Here is a 26342-nt window from a genome sequence, read left to right on the forward strand (position 1 = left end):
ATCATCAGGTCAAAAACATAGCCCTGTCTCTTACAGCTTCTCCATTGGTCCTATACAGGAGGATTGGTGACCTAGTGACAGTGACCCTGTGGCCCTCCGGAATTTTGAAGTGCCTTCTGAATCATAGATGAAAAATTTTAACTTGAGACACTTTTTTCTATTTGTTCAGAATCTGTTATCCATTGAGTAGTTTGATGGAACTGAGTTAATCAGAAGACCCCAGCTGTTCTCTGGGTAAGCCAGGCTGTGCTGTATCTGGCAGTCGGGAGAGAGGTAAGCCCATGGCGGAGGTCCCCCTCAAAGCTGAGCATCCCAGTGCGAACCTGTGGTTCTTTGACTAGACCTGGGGCGGAGGCCTCCACCGCCGCCCGTGGTGTCAGCGCCCGTGCTCCCCTCCCCACCCCACCATCGGGTGAGCAGTCCCCGAGTGGCTGCGTTAGGGGTCTGGAGCTGCATCACCCTCACCCAGCATTGTGCCACACTGGAGCCTGGTCCTGGCACCGTCCTCAGGACTCCTGCCCAAGGGCCCACGGCAAGACAGACTTAGGCTGTGGGGAAGTCTCCCCGGCAGCCCCGAGAGCCATGTCATGACCCACAGAAGCCAGGCTCCTGAGTTGGAGGGAAGTCCCTCTTCCTCTGTGCCTTGACCCCTTGGGGGATGCCTTTGGTCACCTGTCCCTTTCTGTCTCCGAGTGGAATAGCCATCGCTCCCCCCTTGACGCTTTTCTCTGTTCACGTGTTTGCTCTCAATCTGCAGAGTTAGTTTGTGAAAAAGGCATTTCATTGGGCATTTGAGGAAAATCTGATGCCCAAGCTCCTCATTGACATAGCACTCAACTTACACCAGTAGTGTAGGAAACTGATAAATGAGCAGCAGCTTACAGAGTAGAGGTAGTTCTCCTTGGGTAGAACATACCCATTTTGCTCGTGGTTAGAAGTTATAATTTTGCTAAAGATGTGATTTACTAAAATTTAAAGTCATGTTCTCACAGTGAGTCAGTTGTCTTGAGGGTTAATCTGATTTATAAGTAATACTGATAGACATATTTTCTTACATCTGAGCTGAAATAAATGCATGTTTCTAGCATATGTAATATAAAAACTCCAGAGGATAAGTTTACATTTAACAAGATGTTGTTTTCTATTTTTGGATTTCTTATTATTTTCCCCTTTTTTTGGTGGTAGGGGTTTAGGGGGAAGCATAATATTTGTATAAAGAACTGTCACCCCAGAGTGACATTTATTTTCCAAGGTGACATTGAGCTCTCTGTTGGTTTCATACGGTGTTTGTGTGCTGTGCGCCTAGGTTCAAGGCCTGCGGATTTGAGGAAAATCAAAGTTGTTCTTGTGTTTTTTTTTTTAATTTGGTTTTCATGTACATTCTTTTAAATGTCAATTATTTTGCTGAATTTGAGTAAAGTGAGACCCGTTGGATAGTACCCTGGACGCCTGATGGTGTTGCCGAGTTCTGGTTTGTTTCTTCGTGATCTATGAGACCCTTCATTCAGAAGGGCGCCTGTAGAGACCGGCGGCTCTGCCTGAGCAGCTGTTGAAGCGCTTTAAGGAGGTTTACTGCTGCCGGCGATGCTTAGCCAGACATACCTACTGTACCTTAACCTCAGGGCCTGTGTCTGTGGCGCAGGAAGCCCTCCCTGGCCTCTCTACGTTTCTGAGTTGGAACCGTGATAATCCACCCGGAAACAACCACAGGCAGAGAACATGGATCACTTCTTGTGTCTGATTCCTCTGATTGGGGATCAGCGTGCTTAGTAAGGCCACGTTGTTAATCCTCAGTTCTTCTATATTCTTGACATCTGACCACCAGCAAAAGCAAGGACCCCAGAGGTCAGAGCAGTGGCGAGAGCAGAAGCAGTTCGTAGGCGTCCGCTGGACGCCGGGGCCGCGCCGCGAGGCCTCCTCTCCCTGACCACCACCCCACCCCCCGCCCCCCACCCCATGCCTGCCACTGGATGGCCTCGACCCTGGCCTCCCGGGTCTCCTCTGTCTGACTGCAGAGCCCCTTGTCCTGGCTCCCGTCGGCATCGGTGCAAGTGCAGCACCTCGTCAGAGCTCAGACCCGGCAGGTCCAGGCGGGTGTGTTCCACCCTGACTTTGACCCCAAGAGGTTGAGGAGGAGGCGCGACCCCCCAAGCTGTGCTTCCTCGCAGCCGAGGTCACGCGCTCCACAGTCTGCTCTTCCACTTATCAGAGGGTGCCCTCGGGGTCCCTCGCGCCTGCGCAGAAGCACTTGACTGCGTGGCTGGCTAGGTCTCCTGCACCCCGGCTTCCTGACCTTTATGGGCCTTGACTGTGCGGACTGTGCTCGGGTTCCCTGGTTGCCTTAAGGCCTGTAAGTGCGGGCCCTTCAGAGCCGCGGCAGCAGGCAGGAGGGGCGGGCCCTCCACGAGTGGGCGTGTCCTGCCAAAGCCTTCCGGTGTCTGTCCTCATGCCCGAGTGGGCTCCGGAGGGCCGGAGAGGATGTTTGCTGGAGCTGGGGCTGGATGGAGACCTGATGGAAGGGGCGGGCGGCGTGTGGTTGGCACACTTCATGCGCTCCCACTGGAAAAACCGGAAGGGAATGTTGAAATAGAACGTTGGCGTTAGGTCAGCAGGCAAATCAAAATTCCCACAGGTTGGTCACCCGGGCCCCCAGGTCTTCAGCCAGCATTCGGGGAGTCTGCAGAGGAAGGTGAGTGTGGTGGCATCACATTCATCTAAAGCGATGATTGGTTTTCCACAAAGTGGCAGGTTTGATCAAATTGACTGCTTTTCGTTAAAGGCACAAAGACGCCGTAAGAAACAGCCTTGGGATGTCATAGGGAGGGGGCCAGTTGCTGTGCTGTATTCTGTTTGCTGCTCCATCTGGGGGCTGCACGATGTCTGCATACAGTATGGAGGGGGAAAGGGCATCAGTACCAAACAATAACCTTTTTTCTACAACATCCAAAACTGGTATGAGGCTCTGTTATCTACAGATGGTGATTGGTTAAACTATTTTCATAGAACAATTCTGTTTTTATTCACTTTCTGGTAACTTCTGTAGGCCCTGGTTCAAGGACTTAGCATTGCGTCTCATGTACATCTTTTTCTTAAATGTTCTTTGCCATTTCTGGAATTGTCCTTGGTTTTTCCTTAGCTCATAGATCATAGATGCAGAAATATTATAGTATTTAAGGCATCCGCATCAAGCATCAAATGGCTTTGCATCCAGAAAAACATTTAACAATAACTCAGTTTGAAGCACCAAGCATGTGTAACATGGCTCTATAAAATATAATAAACGCATAATATTGTTAAGCTTTTTAATGCCTGTGGTTCTTGTTTGTTCCTCAATCTCTAAGCCACCTCTTTTCCTGAGTTTCATTACACAGTACAGCTGGCCGTAAGCTCCCGCTTGGTCTGACGGCTGCCTCAGCTGCCCAGGGCAGATCCTTGTGGGTTTCCCTCTGGCACGGGAATGGGAACTCCTAGGATTCAATCTTTCTTGTGTTATGAAATGCTTTCATAACATAACCTCAGCTCCAAGATGGACTAATGGGCCAGAAGGAGTTTAAATGAGAACCTCACCCACTTTTTTTTTTTTTTTTTAAGAATTCAGAACCTTTAAGACCCAGAGCATGGTTTCAGGCCTTAGTAAACAGCAACATTATTATAATTTGTCGTTTTTCTTTTTTTTGTTTTTTTGTTTTTTTTTGGCCATGTGGGATCCTAGTTCCCAGACCAGGGGTCGAACCTGTGCCCCCTGCAGTGGAAGCGTGGAGTCTTAACCACTGGACCGCCAGGGAAGTCCCTTCACCCACTTTTTTTTTTTTGCGGTACGCAGGCCTTTCACTGTTGTGGCCTCTCCCGTTGCGGAGCACAGGCTCTGGACGCACAGGCTCAGCGGCCATGGCTCACGGGCCCAGCCGCTCCGCGGCATGTGGGATCCTCCCAGACAGGGGCACGAACCCGTGTTCCATGCATCGGCAGGCGGACTCTCAACCACTGCGCCACCAGGGAAGCCCCACCCACTTTTTAGAAAGCACAGCCAAATGAAATTCTCATGCACTTGGGTCCATGACCCTCACTCAATGTTAGTTCTGGAAGCTTCTGTGCCAAAAAGAAAAGCTTACTAACAGAGATAGACTCTAACACTTGGTCAATATATTGAGAGCTAGATAGGATTTAGGGACTGGGGAACGAAATACTCCCCCACCCTCGCCCAGCTAGGCTCCTGTGGCTGATGTACTGCAGATCAAGGTTTATTATTACCCCTTAATTCATGTGACTTTACCTCCTCTTTGTTAATGATGGAGGGGCTGCTGACGGAATGTGGCTGAGGGGGCACGTCCAGGCCCACATGAGGCCCAGACTGCTGAGTGAAGGGCCAAGGTCGGGCTGAGCCGAGGAGCAGCCATGGTGAAAAACTGTGCGCATCTTCAGCTTTGAGATGGGAAGGACCTCGGGTTGTTGGGGGCTTTGGTGTTGCTTTCTGTGGGCACCCCCAGATAACAGTGAGACCAGCGTCCCTCTGCACGTGCCCGTACCTCCACCCGGCAAAGATACCATTTGTTGAGAGCTGTGCCCAGGACCGTGCCCGGCACTGTGAACACCATTTCAGTCATTCCTCCAAACTGCCCTTGGAGGAATTCCACAGATCACCCCACGCCATGGATGAGGGGCACCGGTGAAGGTTCGGGCAGCCGCAAGTCAAAACCCAGGCTACCTGGCTCCCAGTGGCACCCTGTTTGCCCCAGAACCCTCAGCCTGAGTTCATCTCCAACCCCCTTTCAAAGAAGCCCTGGTCCCTGTCTGTGGCGGATGCCATGGCCTCTGGGCTCCCAGCTAGGCAGCCTCTCCGGCTCTTAGAAGAGAGCATCTCCTGGTCTTGGATCAGGCTCTCCGGGCACTCCCACTGACAGCAGTTTTTCAGCTCCTAGATCTGGCCCCAGCTGCCCCTCTTCGGCCTGCCATCACTGCCGTGCCAGGCTCCAGCGTGGGAGTTGTCACCACACCGGAACCTCCAGTGACTCCCTGCTCGTACCCGGTAAAACCCTAAGCCCCAGCCCCGAGCCCCGACCTACTTTTCCAGCCTCTCGCCTCCCTCTTGGAGTTCTTCATTTCCAAAGCTTCCCTGTCCTTGAATTGCCAGGTGTATTCATTCAGCTGAGCACCAATGATGTGTCACGCCCCGTTTCAGGTGCTGATGGAACCGCACTAAGGGGACTAGGATTACATCTAGTAGAGGAGAGGGCAGGAGATGATAACAGATGAGTCTGGGGCGTGCTGTGAAAGAAAAGAGAGGGAGGGGCTGGGGAGGAAGGGTGTGCCTGCCTGGCCGGAAGCGACCTGGTCCAAGCCGCCTCTCTTCCATCACCTTCTGCAGTGTTGCTTATGTACCGGATCCCCCGAGTGTCCCCGGAGCTGGTGGCCAGAGACCCTCTCCAGCTCTGCCCACCACTCCCCCGCACCCCAGGCTCTGCCATAGCGAGTTCAGGCTCTGGTCCCAGGTCCCACGCTGGCTCGCACCTCCGGCTTTGGAGCAGCGCAGCCGTGGGGGGGCCGCGGGTGGGGAGGGGGTCGCGTCCGGGCTGGTTGGGGACAGGTGTACGTGTGCGCGGCGTCGAGGTGCCAGGACCCCGAAAGCCAGCTCCCCTGGAGACGCCTGGCCGTTTCAGGAGCCGAGCGCCGTGGGGAGCTTAGGGACCCTCCGCCTCGGCACCCCACGGCCCCCCGTGCCCGCCGCGGACACCCTGCCGGGGGTGAGGGGGCTCACTCATCCTCCAGCGGCCCCTCGGTGCAGCCTGCAGCTGAGCCCCGGGCCTGCAGGTGGACCCCAACCCGGGCCAGGGGGAGGGGACACGGTGGTTGGAAAGGCCTTGGCATTCGGCCAACACGAAGGGCACGTGACCTTGGGACTGTTGACCTTGGGCCTCTGGAGCTTCGTCTTCCTCGACGGAAGATGGGAGGCCTGCTGCACCGTGAGGGGGCGGCAGGGGGACCAGGGGCCTGCCTCGGAGAGTCCTGGAGGACGAGGCACCCGCCCTCCAGGGGCCAAAGGGAGGAGGGGAGTGGGCGCTCTGCTGGCCCCAGAAGAGGCCGGGAGGTGGGGGAGGGGGTCCTCTGAGCAAGGCCTGGGGCTGGGAGGGCTCCTGGCACATGCCCAGACCACCAGGGAGAGGGTGGTGCCTGCCCATGGAGGGTGGGGCAGGGGGAGCAGCGGCCCCAGGAGGCCTGGCCACCTTGGCTGAAGTCAGGACCTGTATCGGGAGGGTGGGAGACGCTGAGGCTTCAGCGAGGGGGGCCTGGGAGCCCCTGGCCAACGCTGCTGTGTCTCCCTCACCCTCGTTCCATGGGCCAGGGGGCTGGGCTGCTCACCGTCCCTCCCCCTCCCCCCACAGCCCCGCTCTGCTGCAGCCACCCCCTTCTAGTGCCAGGCCACCTGCTCCCCGCCGCCCCTGATGACCGCAGCGTCTGTCCTAGGATGGCCCACCCCCGTCTGGCCTGTGTGTTCCTTGGCTTCTTCCTCCCGATGACCCCAGCCCTGAATGCCACTGCCGCGACTGCCCCCAAATTGCCTCGCCTTCGCTGACACCCGCCCCCTCCAGTCTGTCCCTGGGCCACTCCTGCCTCTGACTGCAGGCTGCCGGCAGATCGCCTGTCGCCATTCGGCCACCCGACCCCATGTCCCGGCTTCACTCTCTCCTGCATCCTTGCCTTCCCTCCCTCTGCATAGGCGCAGCTCCCAGCAGCCTTAGCTAGTGTGCCCTGGTCACGGCGGACACTGCATCCCCCAGGGAGCCCGGGTGGGTGCCATGAGGTCAGGGTCTGGGCACCAACGCAGCAAGGGAGTTGAGACCAAGGCTCACAGCGTGGGTGCTGGCCTGTCTCCTGTGCCTCTGCTACCTGAACTGCCACTCCAACTGCAGAACTTGACAGAGTCGGCCGCCAGGAGTCGATGGGGCGGGTAGGGTGGGAGCCCAGGCTGATCCTGGTCGGTGGAGGACGGCCGGTCGCCGTGAGGGCTGTGGGCCCATAGCGCCTGGGGCTCTGGCCTTGGGACCCTGGACAGGGCCGCCCCCTCCGCCCCCGCTGGTGTCCTCTGTTGGGCTCTTGGGAGCATTAAAGGGTGTGTGTGTGCAAAGGGCTGATCCGTTGCTCCTGCAGTCACAAGAGCCCGCCCCCCATGGGGGAGCCATGAAGGCCCCAGCTCTGTGTGGGGCGAGGGGCTTTTGACCAGGAGAATTGATTAAATAAGTGAAGGCGGGCCAGGTCAGGCCAGTGAGGGCAATATCAGGAGGAGGGGCATGCTTTGTTCACTCCTGTGCCTGGGGCCCAAAGGGATAAAAAAGGAAAAGGAGAGAGGCGTGAGGGGGCACGGGGAGGAGGATGCACTTCCCCACGGCCGGCCTCCCGTGCTGCAGAAGTCGGGGAAAACGGTTTGGTGGGTTGACTCGGGGTTTCCCTCAAACTGCATGGGGGCTTCACCTGTCTCCCTTCATTCCCCAGTGGCCCTGCCCACCTGCCGCTGGCACCCTCCCTTCCCAGCCTGGAACTGCCCTTTGGCTCAGATGCCCCCACCCAGGCTTGCCTCCTCTGGCCCAGTGTAGCCCACTCACCTCACAGCCTCCTGGGGGGTCTTTAAGGCATGACCCAGATCACCCCCCACCCCGGGCCAAACCTGCCGGCTCCTTACCGGGTCGTGATGCATTTGGCTACAAATGACAGAGAAACCAAGGAAGAGTGTGTGACTGGCCTTCCCCAGGTCAGGTTGGTTCGGTGGCCCACCAAGGCCACAGGGCCAGCTCTATCCCCACTGCACCTGCAGGCATCCTGTCCCCATTTCATCAGTAAAAGGGGGGAGGGTCAGAGGGCAAGGGATGTGTCACAGCTGCGTGTGTCCCTTTCACAAAGCTTTCTCAGAAGCCCCAGCCACAGCTTTCATCTCACTGGCAGGATGTGGGACCCATGGCCACCTCTAGCTGCAAGGGAGTCTGGAAAGGTGTTTTTGTTCTGGACACGCTGAAGCACAGAACAAACTGGGATTCTAGGCACCTGGAGCGTCTGCCACGCCACCCTTCCTTCCCGTCCACCCTCCCAGGCCTTGGCTAAATCTGCCCCCTCAGCTCCAGCCTCACTGTCCCTCTGTGGCCTGGTCAGCTGTTGCCCTTCCTCCAAGACTGTTCAGCTGTCCCCACCTAGTTACTGTCCCAAGCGTAGCTGAAAGAATAAAGTAAGGAATGGTCACCCGATGAAAGGCCATGCAACTGTTAACAAAAACATGGCCAACTGGAACACACTGATAAGGAAAGATGTCTGTCGTGGGTTGAATTGAGTCCCCTGAACAGACATGTTGAGGTCCTCACCCCAGGTGCCTGTGAATGTGACCTCATCTGGAAACGGTCTTTGCAGGTGTTATTCGTTAGGTCATCCAGGAGTAGGTGGGCCCTTAAGCCAACGCCTGATGTCCTTATAAAAAGAGAAGACAGGGAATTCCCTGGCCGTCCAGTGGTCAGGATGCCCGCTTTCACTGCCGGGGGTCCGGGTTCAATCCCTGGTTGGGGAACTAAGATCCTGCAAGCCGCGCAGTTCCGGGGTGGGGCTGGGGAGAGAAGACGGAGACCCACAGGGGAAAAGGGCACATGGAGATGGAGGCAGACACTGGAGCAATGTGCTTACAAGCCAAGGATTGCTGGCCACCAGGTGCTGGGAGAGGCCAGGAAAGATTCTCCCTCAGAACCTCCAGAAGGAACCAACACTGCTGACACCTGAATTTCACACTTCCGGCCTCCAGAATTTAAGAGAATAAATGTCTCTTGTTTTAGCCACACAATCTGTGGGCTGTTGTTATGGCAGCCCTGGGAAACTGCTACAATCTCCAAGATAATTGTCAACTGAAAAAAGCAAAGAACAGAACGGTCGGTACCTGGGCCGTGCTTTGCGGGAGCGTGGATGTTCCCACGTGCCGGCACTCGGCTGGGACGCGCTGGGAGGGGTGCCCGGCTGGGATGAGGCGGGGACCCGGGTTTTCTCTTCGCAGCATAGCCTGGGTTCCGTTTGCATTTTTTACTTTGTACCATGTTAATATAGTATTCATTGCAAATAAAACAAGTAAAAATTCAAATCAGGGAGAAAATAAAATGTCAAAAAATCCATACAAACTCTACACCTCTCCCAACCCCTCCTCCCGCCTGAGTTTTTGGTAACGTTTAACCATCGCAGCATGGGCGGGAGTGGGGGACCCTGGCCTTTAGCAATTGCCTGGTTTCTTTCAGAGGGAAGAGAAGTGAGAGAGAGGCCAGAGGAACCTCACTGGGGAAGGAGCTGCTGCCTGGGACCCGGGGGTCAAGGGGAACACCACTGGGTTAACAGAGCCTGTGACGTGTCGTCTGAGGACACCCTGCCCGGGGTCACCAGCCAGCCCCTTCCCGCCCTCCTGTCCCCGGAAGAAGCTGCAGATAAGCCTGACGTCACAGGCTGATGCTGGGGATTCAACGGGGTGTGAAGGCACAGGAGAGCTGGCCCCTCCTGGAGCGGAAGCTGGGCCCTCCCTCCTGCCCTACTCTGCAGGCGGGCGGGGGCTTCTGACTCAGTAGTTGGAAGGAGAGTCCAGGCTGGTAGCTGTGGAGACTCGGCATGTCCAGGATTGACTGCAGGAGGCTGGGCAGAAGTGGGGGTGGGCAGACGTGAAGACACTCCTTTGGCAAGCGAGGCCTCCTCCAGGAAGCCCTCTCGGACCACTTAGGTTGGGCTAGGTCTAACCTCAGAGGGATAGGCCCATTCGCCCTTCAGGGCTCCACTCAGACCTCCCTCCTCCGGGAGGCCGAGTCTGGCCTCAGCTAGTGTCCCCTGAGCCCTCCTACCTCAGTACTTCCAGAGGGCTCCTAGCACACGTCGCCTGCCCTGCCCAGCTGGAGGGGGGCCGGGGACCAGGCCTCCCATCACCCGGTCACAACAGACACGGAGAAGCGCTTGCTGCCTGGCTGAGACTGTGCTCAGCCTGTTTGTGAGCTTTACTCCCTTAATCCTCACGCCTCCATTAGCCCCATTTTGTAGATGAGGAAACCGAGGGTCTGGAGGTACCCCCTAGCTGGCCCAGGTCAGGCAGACCACCATGCTGGCCCCTCTGACTCCAGTGTCGGGGTGGGCCTGAGACCTCTTCCTCTATGATACACAAAGCCCCATTGTCTTTAAAAAACAAAGAACACTTTATTCCCTTGGCGGTTTCTGTACAACAATGATGCCACGTGTACAAGGTGGGAGTCCTGTCCTTCCTTGAGCACAGCCTGCCTCCTGGGAGAGCTTATCACTTTGCCCAAGAGGCTGAGCGCCACTCGGGGCAAAGGAGGCCACAGTCACCTGCAACTTGTGCAAAAGCATCCTCCTCCCACCCATTCTCACGGCCATGATGTACTGGATGCGCCCGGGCTGCCCTGAGCTCACACCACAGCCCTGCTTCTAGTGACAGCCCCTGGAGCGTCAGATGCCCCTGGAGCGTGCGCTCAGATGCCCTTCGGCCTGGAGGGGCCCAAACTGGCGGTACCTGTGCCCACTTACAGGCCCTGCGATGATTCACAGGCACACGAAGCATTGAGATTGTCTGGGAAGGACACCATTTCCTGGGGAACCCTGGTGTTGGTTCCTGGCCGTTGGTAGTGGGCCAGAGCCCCAGACATCCGCTGACCCACGTCCCCATTTTACGGATGGGCAGCCTGAAGCCCAGAGGGTGAAAAGACTTCTCCTTGCCATGGCTGTATTTACCTCTTGAGATCTCCCCTCCCACTGACCTGTGCCCGCTCCCCCACCCCAGCCCCTAGGCCAATACGGAGCTTCCAGAAGGTCTCATGGCTTCTTAGTGGTCCCCCAGATTACCCTCCAGTGGGAGCGTCAGGGGTAGGGGTATTCCCAGCCTTGCCACATGGAGAAGCTGGGGTGCACTGGCAGAAGATTCAGTTCTATGACACCAGGAGCCCCTGAACGGCCTCTCTGTCCCTAACACAGACTGGACAGGTGGCCAAGAAGTGTCCCGAGAGCTCCGCCAGGTGGAGGATCTGCAGCGTTAGCGAGTCGCTGGCAAGCTCATGGGTGGGTCATCAGAGACCCCATGGTGGTGTGGCTGGGATCCCAGGAAAGGGCTGGAGTGTTGGCTGGGTTTCTGGAAGACTCCAAGTAACAGTGAGTGCCAGGCTGGGTGCCACAGGGGCATCATCTCTGAGCTTCCTGACTGTACAACGCGGGTATGAGGATCCCCATTTCACAGAGGAGAAAACCGAGGATGTCAAATTTGTGGCCAGGGTCACCCAGCTCAGGCGTGGAATTCAACCCAGGTCTGATGGAGTCCACAGCCCACGGGGTCTGGGAGTGCGGTGCAGGGCGGTCGGTGTCGGGGCCCCAATTTATGTCTAGGCTGAGTTTTGGAAACGCGGCCCCGGGAGAGGTCGGGCCCTCGGGTGCCGGGGGCCCGGGCGTCACAGGCTGGAGGGCTGGGCCAAGGCGGTCCCCGCCGGGGCGGCGGGCACAGCATCGCCCTCGGGCCGGGCCTCCTCGCCGCGGGCGTAGCTGAGCACCACCGTGACGGTGGCGAAGGTGGCGGCGTTGACGGGGAAGGCGCGCAGCAGCGTGGAGGCCAGCCCGCGCGTGAAGACGCGCCAGCCCTCGGCGCGGTAGCTCTGGCGCACGCAGTCGAGGATGCCCCGGTAGCGTGGGGCGCCCCGCATCCCGTCAGCCTGCAGCCGCGACTTGACCACGTCCAAGGGGTAGGTGGAGAGCCAGGACGCGATGCCCGATGTGCCACCCGCCAGCAGCAGCTTGGGCACCAGCAGGCGGTCGCCTGGCTCGCAGCCCAGCGCGCGCGTCAGCGTGTCGTAGGTGAGGAAGTAGACGCCGAAGCTGGGGGTCTCGCGCAGCAGCGTGGACACCATGCCCCGGTTGACGCCGCGCAGGCCCTCCCGCCGGTAGACCTGCGCCAGGCAGTCCAGGGGCCCACGGTAGGTGCGGGCCGGCCCCGCCTCCTGCAGCTGCAGCCGCGTCTTGGCCAGCTCCATGGGGCAGCAGATGACACACTGGATGGCGCCCGCCGCCGCGCCCGCCAGGAACTGGTTCAGCGGCGAGTCCCGGCCCAGGGCCCGGAGGGTGTTGCCCTGCACGCCGAACACCACCGCGTTGATGAAGGTGAGCCCCAGGAGGGGCGAGCCCAGGCCGCGGTACAGGCCCAGCACCTGCGGGGTGCACAGAGACGCGTCAGGGGCGCTCCCGCTTGGAGTCTGGGGTTGCCCAAGCCCACCTCTCCAGGGACCCTCCATGCAGCTGGCAGCTGCCCCAGCCCACCCTAGCGGTACACGAGGATCAAGCAGAATTTTAGTAGAACCGAAGCCCTCCATCTGAGAGGCCTGGGCACTTGCACCCTGCCATTCGCAAAGCCTGGATTTGCCCAACAGTTGCCCCGAAGCCTCTTTTTCCAGCTCTGTGGCCTGCGGACGGCAGCATCCCAGAGGCTGGTTCCCCGCCACACCCCCACCAGCCCCAGGCCACTCACGCTTTCCTGCTTGATGATGGCCTGGAAGCAGTGCAAGGTCCCTCGGTACTGGGGCTTCTCCATGCTCTGGACCTGGAGCCGCACCTGGAAGGAGGGCCCGGTGAAAGGCGGGCTAGTGGAGCCAGAACGCCCAGCTCCCCGGGGCCAGCACTCAGGACACCCGGGGAGGCTCTCGCCAGGAGGCCCGAGGCCAGACCCAGGAGGCAGGGAGCCAAGGAGCTTTCTATGGCTTTAGGAGTTCCAGGGTGGGGCAGGGCTGGGTGTCTGTGCCTCCTTAGGGAAGGCTATCAGTGGGCAGTCACAGGGACAGCCAGCTGCAGAGGGGCAGGGGTCCTCAAGACCCCTGCTTCACTGTCTCTGCACCATGTAGCGACAGTGGGGCATGAGACATCTCTCGAGACCTCCCCACCCTCCCGGTAGCAAATCGTGGCCGATGCCAAAGGGGCTCAGGATCTAACATCCCACCACGCACTCCCTGCATCAGGGGCTGGCAGCACGCAGTGGGCACTGAAAGTGAGGAGCCTCGGGCCTCGTGGGCCTTCCGCTTGGTTTCTGCCAGTGTCCCCCGGTGAGGGCAGTGGTCATGAGTTAGTAAAGCGGTGACAGGAGAGCAGCTGGCAGCCTCCTTGGGGACCGTGTCAGCAACTCTGGGGCCTGGGGGATCAGGCTGCACTGCCCTTGGAGCCCAGCGGGCCAGAGCCTCACTGTGAAAGCGTCCTTTGTTGACCGAGGGCTTATCTCTGTCCTTGATACGCAGGCCCCGCAGTGCAGAGCAGGAGCACGTTTCCTGAACTCCGAATCCGTGTCACGCGGGTCGGGGTGAGCTAGCTTAGGTCCCATTCCGGGAGCTGGTCCCCGGCTCTGACTCAGAGATTATCACCATTACAGGCAGAATCACTGGCCGAAGTGGGTTTGGTCACTCCCATTTCAAAGGTGGGAAGACAGGCTCAGAGATGTTTTGCAACTCGGTCAAGGCTGTCCACTCCGGGGACATGAGTGGCTGTGTTGGTCGGGTCCAGGGTGGGGTAGGGGTGCTGGCGAATGCACTTACAGGAAATGTTTTGTAAGGAAAAAAAGAATACCATCTCGGCACACGAGGACCTCAACCAACAGCTGGCAGCCACTGCTCCGAGAGGCAGCTGACCGCCGAGGGCACCCTGTGACGTTCACCCCAGCACCCCGCCCTGCCCTGGATGCCAGCTCAGAGGAGAAAAGCACCACCACTCGACGAACTTGGAAAACATATTAACACCACGAGCTCTGTTTCAGGTTGTTTCTGTGATGGGAGGCTCTTCATTTTCCCTTCAGTGTTCTGGGGTCTCTGGGGGACTGTCTCTTCCTCCTGTGGTCCCCTGACACTGGCACCAAGAGGGCTGTGTCAGCAGACGTGATGTGAAACGGAGCTGTTCCCTCTGAGGGCTGGACTTTCAGACACCCCATCTTTTAAGTCTTGACAGGATCTCATTTGAGGACTGACGGGCCCACCCCTGGGAAAGTGGTCATTCACACACAAGCCCCGGAGGCTCCCAGCTCCCCGACGGGGCTGGGAGACCCCACATGATCTCCTGATCCAGAGGGGGCTGATTTTTCTCAGCCAGCCCCCAGGGCTCCCACCCCAGGATCTGGGCTGGGCCCAAGCTCACCTCACACCCTCCCTGTCCCTAGCTGGGGAGGGAACTCTGGGGCATGGGGGTTGGGGAGGGGCGTGGCGGGGTGGGGTCCAGGCCCAGGGTCTGATTGGGTGGGGAGGGGAGGGGAACGACAGAGAAGAGAAAGCGTTGGGTTCACCTGGTCTGTACTTACTAGCGCTCTCCGGGGTGAGGCTTACGCTCATCTACAACAAAGTTACATTTTGCTATGGATGGAGACAGCCCCTAGCTCAGAAAGTAAAGGCGGTTAAAGCAACACAAAATTTCAACATCACATCCAGGCAGGGACCCCCGAGGCCAGCCCCCAGCCTCCCCGCCCCCTCCCCTGCCCGGGCCGGCTGTTCCCTGGTGAAAGAGGGCTCAGACACGGTGTCCCTGGTCACTGTTACATCCAGTGACACAGGACAGAAAATGGCCTTCCCACAGAAACACGTGCGAAGGAGGTGTGTCTGCGGACAGCGGCTGCGGTTCTGGGTGCAACAGAGGAAAACCAAACTTTGGACTGAGATTTCAGCTCCAAAGACCTGGAGGAACAAACTGCCAATGTCGTGGCCGTAAGACAGCGTGGATGGACATGGAACACGGGTGTCCCTGCACGCATTCCGGAGCCCAGGTCCAAGTTCATGAGGTTCAAGAAGAGGTAAAACAGACCACGGATGAGAAGTTAGGATGGTGGCCGCCTGGAAAAGGGGAGGGCGGAGGTGTTAGGAGGGGAGGGGGGCTTCGGGGGGACAGGCCTCGTTTCTTCTCCCAGGTGTGTGCTTCACAGTGATTCATAGATTCGTACACAGAGCGCGTGTGCACATTTCTCCGTGTGTGACACTTCAATTAAAACAACCACCACAGAGCTATGAAGTAAATCCCACCTTTGCCAAAAGCAAGCAATATATGTGGGCCTGTGTACATGTCTGTTTTTTGGTAGAAATCATTAACAAGGTTTGGGGGAAAGGTTACATAAAGGACTGTTGTTTCTTGTTTTTGTTTTCTTTTTAGTTTATATGTCTCTGTTATGGTGAACATTTTTTATGACCTACATTACTTTTGTAATAGAAAGCCAACCAAAAAAATGTGTATGTACCCGATGATTAAAAGACATCAAAAAAAATCACATTTCCCAATTTTCTTTGACTGAGAATGCTTAACTTTTATAATGGAAAACAGTCGGTAAAAAAAAAGAAAGGCCATTGGTGATAGAGCATTAAATCAAACTAAATGAGTGTCTCTAGAATCAGCACAATTTAATAGTATCTGAGCCCATGGGTGGGACAAGAGTGTCAGTGGTGATTGCTGGGGGTGGGTTTTCTCCCCCTTCAGAATAAAAAGCTTGGCTTTTTTTTTTTAAGAAGGAAACAATGTAAATATTTTAATAAAAACAATCCCACAGCATTTATTGTCATCTGGTAATATCATAAAGGTGAGCAAAACAATACGAATAAATGCTTTAGAACTACACTCCTAACAAAGGACACCTAAAAAAACTGTATTGCCTTCTCAACAATTTTTCACTTCACTGATCATTTCTAGCTGGAGACACTTTCGAGCACAGTAATGTTATCTCCTTTTCGCGAGATCCGACTCAGTTGTTTTCTTGACTTTGTTTTAGAATGAATCTCTTCTGCATCATCTAATACGAGGTTCATATACTCATCAAAACCAATGATACAGCCCTCTATCTGCATATTCACTTGCTCATAAAGTCACACCTGAGTCCGAGATCTATTTTGCAGCCTCGGAAGATGAGATCGATGGGCTGCACCATCACCTCTGCACGTTCCGGCCCCAGTACGCCATGGTGGAAGCTCACAAAGACCACACTACCCCGCACACCAAAAGCTTGGCGTTTTAAAGACAGCATTGCCAGATGTGATGCTGGCGGGCCACGGTGGCAAAAACACAGTTCCAAATGGATCTCCTCAGAGCCCACCCTCCAGGTGCCAGGTAAGGTGGGGGGAGAGGGGTGTCCCGGGGGCAGGAGCCCAGCGGGGCAGAGGCTCCTGTGCTCCGATTACTGCCGGGGGTGCTGGTCATGGTTCAGAAGGTCCGAGGGAGCTAGAGACGCCAGAGCAAAGTGCCCCCCAGCCTGGCGGGCCTGACTGAGGGGCCGGGGGCGGGGCGCTGCAGAAGGCCTGGCCAGGCCTGGCTGAGTCCTAGCTCAGAGAGGCCTCTGCAAAGCTGGGCTGAAGAAGTGAATCGGAGACACTTCCTGGCTGGATGCAGCTCTGAGAGGCATTCACAGCACATGAACACGCGATAGAAACACAGCATGACGTGGACCCTGCCTGGCTGTCCTGGGTTGCTCTGGCCCGTGGGCAGGCTCCGGGGGGTGGCCAGCTGGGCAGACACCGGCAGCTGTGCGGACAGGCTGCCCCAGCACCTCACTCTCCACAGGCCCATATGGGGGCTCAGGGGCTGCTGCGTGGCCAGAAAGCCTGGCCTTCCCAACTCCTCCCCAGAGTCGCTGAGCGGCTTGGAAGGAATTCCACGCCCTTCGGAAGTAGCATCTCACCCAGCACAGACTACACTGTGGGGCACCGGCCCAAAGGCCTCAGGAATCTTGCCAACCCCTCGCTGTGCAGGTCACAACAGCTGGCCCAGAGGTAAAGTGACTGGCCCACAGTCCCATGGCAGATCAGCCGGGCAGGGGGCCCGGAGCCGCACAAGGCCCAGGGACAGACTTACTTTTTTTTTTTTGCGGGGGCGGTGGGGGGAGACTTCGCTGAGTGGCTTGGGGGATCTGAGTTCCCCGACCCGGGATTGAACCTGGGCCCTCAGCAGTGAAAGCGGGGAGTCCTAACCACTGGACCACCAGGGAATTCCCGGGACAGACCTTTTTAAAGTCAGAGCCAGTGCATGAGGCAGGGCCCTCACGCCTGTGCTGGAGAAAACCCCTGCCCTAGTTCACAGGACTTGTTCTCAGCCCCGGAACACCTGGGCTCCTGAAGGAAGCGGAGACAGGGAGTCCTCTCAAACCCTCCTCGGGATGACGTCTTGCCTGGGCTCTGCCCTCGCTCCCCTGGGAAGAGATGCCACGTTCAGTGTTCCCAGCGGGACACCAGGTCTGGCCTAGTGCCTGCTGCGGGCAGCTCACCAGGCTCCCAGGGGAAGCCGGCCAGGAAGGGTCCTGACTTGGCTACAGCTGAAGGACCAAAAAACCTCAGAACCGGGGGGGGGCGGGGGGAAATCTTATTTGGGAATTTCCAACCGGGCGCGCGGACTTCCTTGGTTTCCGTTGAGGCGCCGGAGAACCTGGGGCCCGACGGCATGCCAAGGTGTGGGCTCGTGGAGGGGGACCTGGGCGCCGGCCCCGGGGCCATGCTCTGGAGCCCCCAGTGCCCTACAGGTGCACACCAGCCCTCAGGAAACGGCTGCTCCGTTTCTCAGCCCCGATCACCACTGCTCTGTGAAGATCACGGTCACGGGAAAGGCGGACAAGGTTTGATTTCTCTGTATTTCTGTATTTTCTCTCTGAACTTTCTTTTTCAGGAAGCTGTCTGGAGGAGTTCTGCGTAAAGACAGGGTGGGTGCCCCTTGCTCTGGGTGGGAGGAAACCTGCCCTTCGGCCCCTCGGTCCCAGCTGGCCAAGCCCCAGGATGGACTTCCAAGTTCAGCCCCAGCTGGGAGACTGTAGGCACAAACCTGGGAAGATAGGCCAACTCGGCCCTGTGGACAAGCTGCCTCTCACCTGGGCAGCAGGGAGAAGAACCCTGACTCCACCTTCCTTCTAGAACCTGTGGGAGGACCTTGGAAGGGCTCCCAAGGTGGTGCCCGGAAAGGGGGGCGGGGTCCAGCCACCAAGACGCTGCAAGCCGCCCTCCAATGTCTGCGCCTCCACGAGGGCCTGAGAATAAAACCTCGACGAGAGACTCACCTTGACCGTGTCAAATGGGTGTCCCACCAGCACACCGGCCACACCTGGAGGGAGAAAGGAGGACGTGTGACCCAGATGCCTCAGAAACTGCAGCGTGGGGCACGGTTCTGGCAAGGACATGCCTGGCACATCCCGGGAGCCCCTTAATCCTCCGCGTGAGGGTAAGTGAAGGTGACCGCCCCGAGGTCAGGCCAGGACCTGGCCAGCTCAGAGCTGGTGACCCTCCCTCCGCCCTGCTGCTCACTGCAGGTGACAACCGAAGCTCCCCCTTGGGAGGCTGCATGTGCCATTTCTAAGCTGCTCACATCACTCCAAATACCTGGCACGGTTGGGGGCTCCAGGGGCTCTGGACTTGGGGCCGGCCCCTCGCCCAGAGGGGCACTCCTGGCCCGGGAAGTGCTGACCCAGGACCTGAGGCGTTCATGGTCGGTTATGTACCGGTCCAGGACCTGTCCGAATCCAGCCCCCCTCAGAGGACAAAGGCTCCCCCTCCAAATGGCCCACAAGCACCTGTCAGAGTCCTGCGTGCTGTGTGGGTTACAAACATCCCTGTGAGTCGGGCAGTCTTGTTACTCTCCTTCATGGAAGAAGTGGGGCTCAGTGAGTTCGGGTAACTGCTGCACTGACTCCCATGCTTTCCCCCCTAGAATTTCATGTGTGTACATCTTACAGTTCTTTTTTTTTTTTTTTGCTATATTTAAATGTATAATTAAATATAGCAATTAAACAGGCTAACATTTGTTGAGTAACAAACAGTAACGTTTCTACCTTCTGGTTACCGTTCTTAGTTTTGTCCGTGTATCAACTCTCTTTCTTATGTATGTAAAGAAAGGACCATTAGCCCGTTTTACAGATGAGGAAACTGAGGCATAGAAAAGTAATATGTCCATGCCACACAGCTAGGTAAGCGGTGGAGCCGAGATCTGGACCCAAACCTTCTGGCCCTGGAGCCGCCCTCCTTAACCACTCAGAGCTAGCTCCCTGACAGAGCTGGTTAGCATGTTCGTGGATGCCCAGAAGTCAACGGGAGTTATTATGCTTCTTCATAAATTGTATTTTTTAAAAAAATTATTTATTTATTACTATTATTATTATTACGTTTTGGCTGCACCACACAGCATGTGGGATCTTAGTTCCCCGACCAGGGATTGAACCCGTGCTCCCTGCACCAGAAGCGTGGAGTCTTAACCACTGGACTGCCAGGGAATTCCCCCATAAATTGTATTTTTAATCCTTGTATAATGTCCTCTTCATCTTGCTTAATGCTTCAGACCTTAAAATCCACTTTGTTTGATATTAGCTTTGCCAGTCCTGCTTTGTTTTTGGTCACGTGTGTCTGGTATAGTTTTATCCAGTTCCTAATTTTCAACCTTGTCTTACTGCTTTGTTTTAGTTGTTCCACAAACAATCTACAGCTGGGTTTTGGTTTCTACTCTGGCCTGCAGCAGTCTCAGATTTTGCCAAGACAAGAGATCTGACATGATTCCGTCTTATTTTATGGGCATGATCTATGTACTTTCTTTCCTTTCCACATATTTGCTGGTTCAGGCAAACTACTATTTATCCCCTTTCTGCTTGTTAATTTGTAAGTTCAGCTAAGAGTTACTTCTGCTTTTGAACACTCATAATCCTTATGTAGAAAGAACCATCCCTGCCACGGGGTGAGAGTAGGAGGCTCCCTCTCCCCTCCACTGCCCCACCCTACACCCACGAGGGTTCCCACCCTGCCAGCTTCTACTGATCTCCACCTACAAACCCCACGAGACTCGAGGCTATTCCTTCTCCTCTTCACCTCTCCCGCCATCTCGGGGTCTCTACTCCGAGCACTGGAGCCTTTCTTGACTACGGCCCTCAGTTGTAACACGTGGGAGACATGCCCTCTGAACTCCTGCTCATCTGCAAAATCTGTTTCTTTAACGCCATTAGGGAAAACAGTCCTGTGCTCTGGTGAGAATTCCGGGCCCAGGCCATTAAGGGCGGCAATGTCCCAGAATCTTCCGGTTTCCAGTGCTGCAGGTGAGAAATCTGTTGTCAGCGTGTCTGTTCTCCTTTATCAATAATCTATTTATTCTATGAAGAAGCCACTGAGATTTTATCTGTAGATTTCAGGGATGTCACCAGGAGATACCAAGGGTGTGTCTTTTTTCTTTAAAAGAACCCAGCCTGGAACTCCCCCAGCGCAGACTAGCCTTTTCCTGATCAGAGAAAATTTCCTCTATTATCTATTCATCATACGCATCATCTCCAGACCTTTTTCCTCCCTCTGGGACCCCTAACATTCACAGGTGGGTGAAAAGACACCCCAAGCCTGTCTTTCCCCTCGAGACTTCCACCTCTGTGTTTCTGGTCTTTGAGACACACTTTGTTTTTATCACTTGAGATCTACCTTCTTTTTCATTTCATGTTTTGAATTTTCTGAATTTGAAAATCCTAGTTCTAGAACCTCCTTTCATGGGCTGTAACTGGATCTCCTCGGGTTCTGGAAACCTAACACTGCCTGGGGTGTGTTGCCTGGCCTTCCTTCTCTCTCCAGCCGTGCCCCCTGCAGCCAGGCCCAGCTGGGGCGGGGGTCCCCTTCCTGTGGGTAGATGCCCCCGCCTCTGGTCCCAGACTTGCCCAGGTGCCAGCAACAGCCTTCATCAGCCTGTGGGGTGGGAGAGGTGCCCCTCATCCCACCAAGGACTCCTAGAGCAGGCAGCTGCATTCCCATTTTCTCCCTTGATTTGAGTGCCCTCAGGCAAAGGGCTGGCCCCCCTCACCCCAAACATCTCCATCCACAGAAACAAGAGTCGGCTACGGGCCTGCCGCCATCAGGGCCTCCAGCCCCCCAAATCCTTATCCTTTTAACCTCCCAGTCACCTTGAGAGCCAGGAAGCCTGAGGGCCACCTCCCTGAGAGTGGCCTACAGTCACAGCAGCCAGAGTGGACCGTGTCTCCCAACTCCAAAGCCGGTGCCCACTGCCTTACATAAGCTGGTCTTTGAGGGGCAACCCCCACCCCATGACCCTCAAGGGCAGGAGGCAGGACCACTGTCCTGGAGGCGCCTGGCAGAAGTGGTGGGAAGGGACACCAGGATGACTGACCTGTCCCCGCTATGCAGGGTCCCACTGCCTACGGTTGAATTGCTCTCCTCCCATCCATGCCTGCGGCAAGGGGACCCCCATTCAGAGCCCAAGGTCCGACCAGGAACTGACCCGTGGTGGGGGAGTGCAGGTGGGCATTGGGACCCTTCCACCCTGGGAGACCTCGGGGAAGCTGGCAATCAAGGTCCCACCCGCACCTCCCCGGAAGGCGAGGTTGAACACATGGCCCACACCCAGCCAGTCAGAGGTGATGTACTTGTCCTTCCTCCGGGGAATCTGAATCAAGAGGCACCCCAGCTGCAGAAAGGCAGCCTTCATCTGCCCCAAGCCTCCAGGCCTTGAGGAACTCAAACCCCGAGTAGCCAGGCAACCTCTGGGGGCCAGGCCCCAAGGTAGGGGCGCCACCTGCGCAAGGTTCCTGGATGGACCCTCTGCTCTGGCCAGGCCGTGCCAGGGGCCCGGAAGGCAGGCCTGGGACACAATCCGGTCCCTGTCCTGTGGGCCGGCCCCTAGCGCCCGTGAGGCTGGGGGAAGGGAAGAGCATGGCAGTCTCTCTCCACTTCTGAGGGGCCTAGGTTTCTCCTGGGTCAAATATACCAGGAGAGGGTCTCTTCTACCCTTTCCCGTCTCCGCTCACACAGTGCGGGAGAAGGTGGGCACCACCAGCCCCCGGCTTCCACCTGGATCCCGGCAGGGCAGTCGGTTTGGAGGCTGTGGAGTACCTACAGCTCTCCAGGGTGCTGGACCCTGGCCTTGCCCCAACCCTGGGGCCTGGACAGGATCTCTCGCAGGTGGGCTTGGCGAGGATGGGCAGAAGGCATTCCAGGCAGGGTCCTGGGTGAGCGAGAGCCCAGAGCGGCTTAACAAGTGTGTCTGGTGGGGATGGGCCTGGCCTTAGGATGAGTGTTCCCAGCCCAATCCCTGTGGATCCCAGGACGCCTGCGTGAATACAGAAGGAATCCTGCCCCTCTGGGGAAAAGAACCCACACTCCGCCCAGTGGAAAGAGGTTGGAAGGGGTGTTGGCCCTGGGACTGAGCCACCATTGGGGGTGGGTAGAGAAGGGTCTGGGGCCCAGGAGGAGCCGCCGGCCTGGTGGCAGGACACTCGGGGAGGTCCCTCGAGGGGGACAGGAAGAGCAGAGAGTGGAATGGGGATGGGGGGATTGAGAGCCACAGAGGCCAGCCCCTCCTGTCTCCTCTGGCACCCCGGGCTTGGGAGAAATGCTCCCCAAATTACTGAAAGCTCTGGGGCCTGGAGGCCTGATTGGGTGACGGTCTGGGCCACTTTCTGGGCACATCCCCCGTCTCCACCAGCCCTCCTCTCGTGCAGAACAGGAAGCTAGCCCGCACTGGTTTAAATGCTAGACACTCTCCTCTTCCTCCAGGGTGCCCACGGCTGGCAGGTAGTTGAGAGCTTTACTAAAGACAACAGGGGCAGGTGCTGGCGAAGAGAAGCACCTGATGTCAGAGACTGGACGGGGCCTGGGGACACCCAGCCAGCGCTCTCCCGTGAAGCAGAGCCCCGCCCCTTCTCTCCACTCTGCCGAATCCCTGAGGGCTAAGCCCGGCTCCAAGTGAGTACCTGTTGAATAAATTAACTCTACAAGTAAAAGCAGAGAAACTAAAAGGCCAGAGAGGCAAGTGCAGAGCCCGACGCCCAACGGTCAGGCCACAGCAGAGCCCGTACAGCACACTGACTCAGGTCCTCCCGGGGACACAGGACCCCAGCGCCGCGCCCCGGCTCCGGGGACACGCACGCGTGAGACCAAGGCCTAGCTCGCGCGGCGTGTCAGGCCCACTCTGCCAGCCGGGTGGAGTCTGACGCCCAGCAGTACCACGTAGGAAGGGGGTGGGGCGCCAAAGCGTGACTCGGTGCCTGGGGTCGTGCCGGCGCCTTTTACGCCATCTCCCTAAGGGCGTCGTCCAGTGGCCCCGGCCCCAGCCCCACCCAGACGGCTACGGGAGACGGGGTAGAGCCAGCTTCAAACTTTTTGGGTCGAGGGAGGGGACCCTGCTCCAGGTGGGCGCGGGCTGGGGGAGGGGGAGAGGGAAATGGGCTCGGGGCCTCGCCGTCCGCTGGCCTCGGGCGAGGAGGGCGGTGGGGCATCCTTCTGGCAGTCCCCTGGCAGCCACGGTGCTGTCCCGGAGCGCCAGACCTCTCGTCCGAACGTGCCCTGAAGGACTTAAAAGACACCTGCCCTCGCGGACAGCGCGCTAGGCGCCCTCCCGGCTTGTCGTCAATTCACGCCCACGAGAATCCCGTGAGACAAGAGCACTGTTAACCCATTTTACAGACGAGGAATCCCCAGCCTCAGGATAAGCCACTGGGCCGAGAGCTCGCAGGTGCGCTGGCCTCCCAACCCGGATGCCTCGCCCCGGCGGCCCGGCGTTCCCGGCCCCCGCACGCGCCCGGGCAGGACCCGCCCGCCTCCTTACCCCCAGCGCATCCAGCCAGAAAGTCGAGCGCCATTGCCGGGCCCTCGGTGAGGCCGCCCTTCCTCCTTGTCCTCTTTCTCTGGCCCCTCGCCGGGCTGGTGGCCGTCGAGGGCTCCCCCTGCCCTGCTGGGCCGGGACTCGGCCTGGCCGCCGCCTCCTGGCACGGAACACCGCGCAGGCTGGGGTCTGGCGGCGGCAAAGGCGGCTCAGCGCTCGACTCCTCGCCGGGCGCACGTCCTTCGCTGGCCGGCTCGCTGGCCCTTGCTGTCTGTCGCCCGCGCACCGCCCGTGGTGCCTCACCTCGGTCGGCGCGTCCGGCCCCTCGGCCCTGCCGGCCGGGCTTGGGCGGGGCGCAGAGCTCAGCCAACGGGCGGGCGAGGCTCGGACAACACCCCGGGCCCTGCGCGCCGCCGCCGCGCTTCATTGGCTGGGCGGACCTGGGGCGGGCGGGGCGGGAGGCACGTAACAGGCAGGCGGGCGGGCGGGGGAGCTGCCGAGGCGCTGCAGACAAAGAATGTGCTTCGTGCGCCCGCCCGCGCCGCCCCGGGCGGGAGACGAAGCCGGGTGTGTGCTGCTGCTGGAAGGTGGGGCCCGGCCCGGCCGGGGAGCCAACAGACTGCGCGGCCCGGGAGCTTCCCGGCGTGCGCGATGCGGGTCAGCGGGGCGGGAGGTGGCGTGCGCTCGCTCCGGACTGGGCCTAGGATCCTGGGGCCTGGGTTTAGATCCAGACTCCGCCGCCCAGCCTCAGGGTCCTCGCCTATATAATGGGGACACGCCGCGGTAACGAACGTGGAAGCGCCAGGACCCTCCAAGGCCTGCAGTCTCGGACACTAATTGTCACACTCCTCGAGCGGCGAAACACCCCCTCGGGGAGTCTTCGCCCCTCCCGTCTGTGCGCCCTCCTGGCGGTGGGCCTGCGGCTTCCGGCCGCCTGGCTCACCTCGCGAGGGGCGTGGTTAGGCCCTCGCGGGCCCGCACCTGAGCGCGAACTGCGGGAGCCGCGGAAGGTTGTGAGGCGGGGGAGGTTCCTGGACTGGCCCGAGAGCCGCGAGGCGGCAGAGGCCAGATCGCGGCGCGTCCATCTCGGCGGCCAGGCGCTGTGTGGCCGGAGGGGACGGTCCTCGAGCCGCGGCTCTGGGAGGCCTGCGGGCCTGGAGAGCCAGGCGGAGGGGAGGGAGGGTGCGAAGGCGAAGTGGGAGGGCGCTGGGCTCTGGTCTACGCGGGTGGCTGGGCGGCGGGGGGGCGGGGAGGTTAAGTAGGAGCCGAATCCGACGCCGCTCCCCGCCCCTCCCCCCAGTCCCCGAGATTGGCAGTGGCAAGGGACCCCCTCCCTGCTCCCTGGGGAGGGTCCGGGTCAGAGACTTCCTCCTGCCCTCCTTCCCCAGCGCCTCCTGAAGTCCTGATTGGCCGGTCGGGACTGAGCTTGGCTGGACGCATTCTCCCTCACGATGGGAGTCAGATGACACCTTCAGGCCTTCAGGCCTGCGCCCAACTTCCTTCTTCGTGCTCCTGTGGTCAGGACCACACCTTGCGGTGTGGCAGATCACACAATTCTTTTATTTGCATTTTACTGTTTCTGAAATCGACACGGGGGTTGCCATGGATATGTATCTCATGGACAGGTTTTAAAGATTATATATACTTGGTACTAAGGGGTATATGTCAGGAGTATGTACAATAAGTAGTGAACCCTGGTGATACAGAGGCCACTAGGAATCCAACGATTATATGCAGTTTCCTTTTATTCTTCTTAGAATCTAAATAGAACATTCCGTAAGCAGAGACGCAAACCCAGGTCTGCTGACTCCTAGTCCAGTGCTTGTGATGGCTGGTGGGCCCTGAGCTAGGGGTCTGGAGGCCTGGGTTTGAATATCGCCAGCCTCTGACCCAGCTCAGGCCTCAACAAGGCCCATGAGCCAGAAAAGCATGTGGGCCCCAGGAGCAGCCCAGACTCAAAACAGGGGCAGGAGTTGGCTGGAGACAGACCTCTGAGGCCATGGCGATTAAACTGGACAACCTACATCCAGGTGACTCACCTCTAGGAACAGGGGGTCCCTGGCTGACTGAGGCCTCAGGAGGTAAAGCAAAAATGCCTGCAGCATCCATCCCTGTTTTTGGAGGTTTGAGAGGAGAGTCAAGTGCCTTAACAGGGCAGAAAGTCAGAAAATTATTACGGACCAATTAATAAGGAGCCAAAGAGGACCCGCTTTGTTTTGTTTTTAAGAGAACACAAGTGCCTTTAAGTTAATGTCATGCTTGGGGCAGGTGGCATGAGCCCTGACTCCTTGGGGGGGGGTCCTTGGGAAGGGGCCCGGCAGCCTGGTGCGCAGTAGGCACTCAATACTTGAGCTTCAGAAAGCTCCTTGGAGGGAAGCCCTGTTTGGGCCGGCCCTACAGGGATCCAGGTGGGGGAGCTGGTAGCTGTAGGGTGGGATCCTACAGGCCAGGGAGGGGGTGTGAGGTGTGAGGCCTCTAGCTGTGCATCCTGCAGGGAGGGCTGGGAAGTGGGGCTGGACTGGGGGACAGCCAGTGTTCAGGCTGAGGCTTGTTGGGTTTGGGGACAAAGGTCCAGTATGTGGTGAGCAGTAGAGGGGTGGGCTCTGGGGCAGGTTTGCCCACAGTGGCCTGTTAGAGAGGCCTAGGCTGAGGGTGCTGGGCGGTGACCTCCAACCGGGAGCACCCCAAGGGCAAGTCCAGGGTCTGTCCCATTCGTCCCAGCGTGTGCTTGAAGCAGCATTTTCAAGGCCGTGAGGAAGGAGTAAAAGCAGGCCCTGTGAGTGGCTGGGGTCATG

At 58.1% G+C, this 26342-nt stretch overlaps 1 protein-coding gene across 5 annotated transcripts; it reads right to left on the reverse strand.

The window, feature by feature from the left end:
• Nucleotides 1–10163: 10163 nt before the first annotated feature.
• Nucleotides 10164–23919, reverse strand: SLC25A29 (solute carrier family 25 member 29). 5 transcript variants are annotated; one of them, XM_081230329.1, is made up of 5 exons: nt 23551–23919; nt 18032–18075; nt 14318–14388; nt 12515–12598; nt 10164–12197 (listed from the first exon to the last, which is right to left on the reverse strand). In XM_081230329.1, the coding sequence occupies exons 4-5, from the start codon at nt 12575–12577 to the stop codon at nt 11448–11450; spliced, it is 813 nt and encodes a 270-aa protein (XP_081086455.1). In that variant the 5' UTR covers nt 12578–12598; nt 14318–14388; nt 18032–18075; nt 23551–23919; the 3' UTR covers nt 10164–11447. The 5 variants fall into 5 exon arrangements, with proteins under 5 accessions (XP_081086455.1, XP_081086453.1, XP_081086452.1 ...); XM_081230327.1 differs by having other exon boundaries at nt 12515–13872; XM_081230326.1 differs by lacking the exon at nt 14318–14388.
• Between the last annotated feature and the right edge of the window lie 2423 nt (nt 23920–26342).

Source organism: Mesoplodon bidens (genome assembly GCF_964165515.1).
Source record: "Mesoplodon bidens genome assembly, chromosome: 3".
In the NCBI taxonomy this organism is placed as follows: Eukaryota; Metazoa; Chordata; class Mammalia; order Artiodactyla; family Ziphiidae; genus Mesoplodon; species Mesoplodon bidens.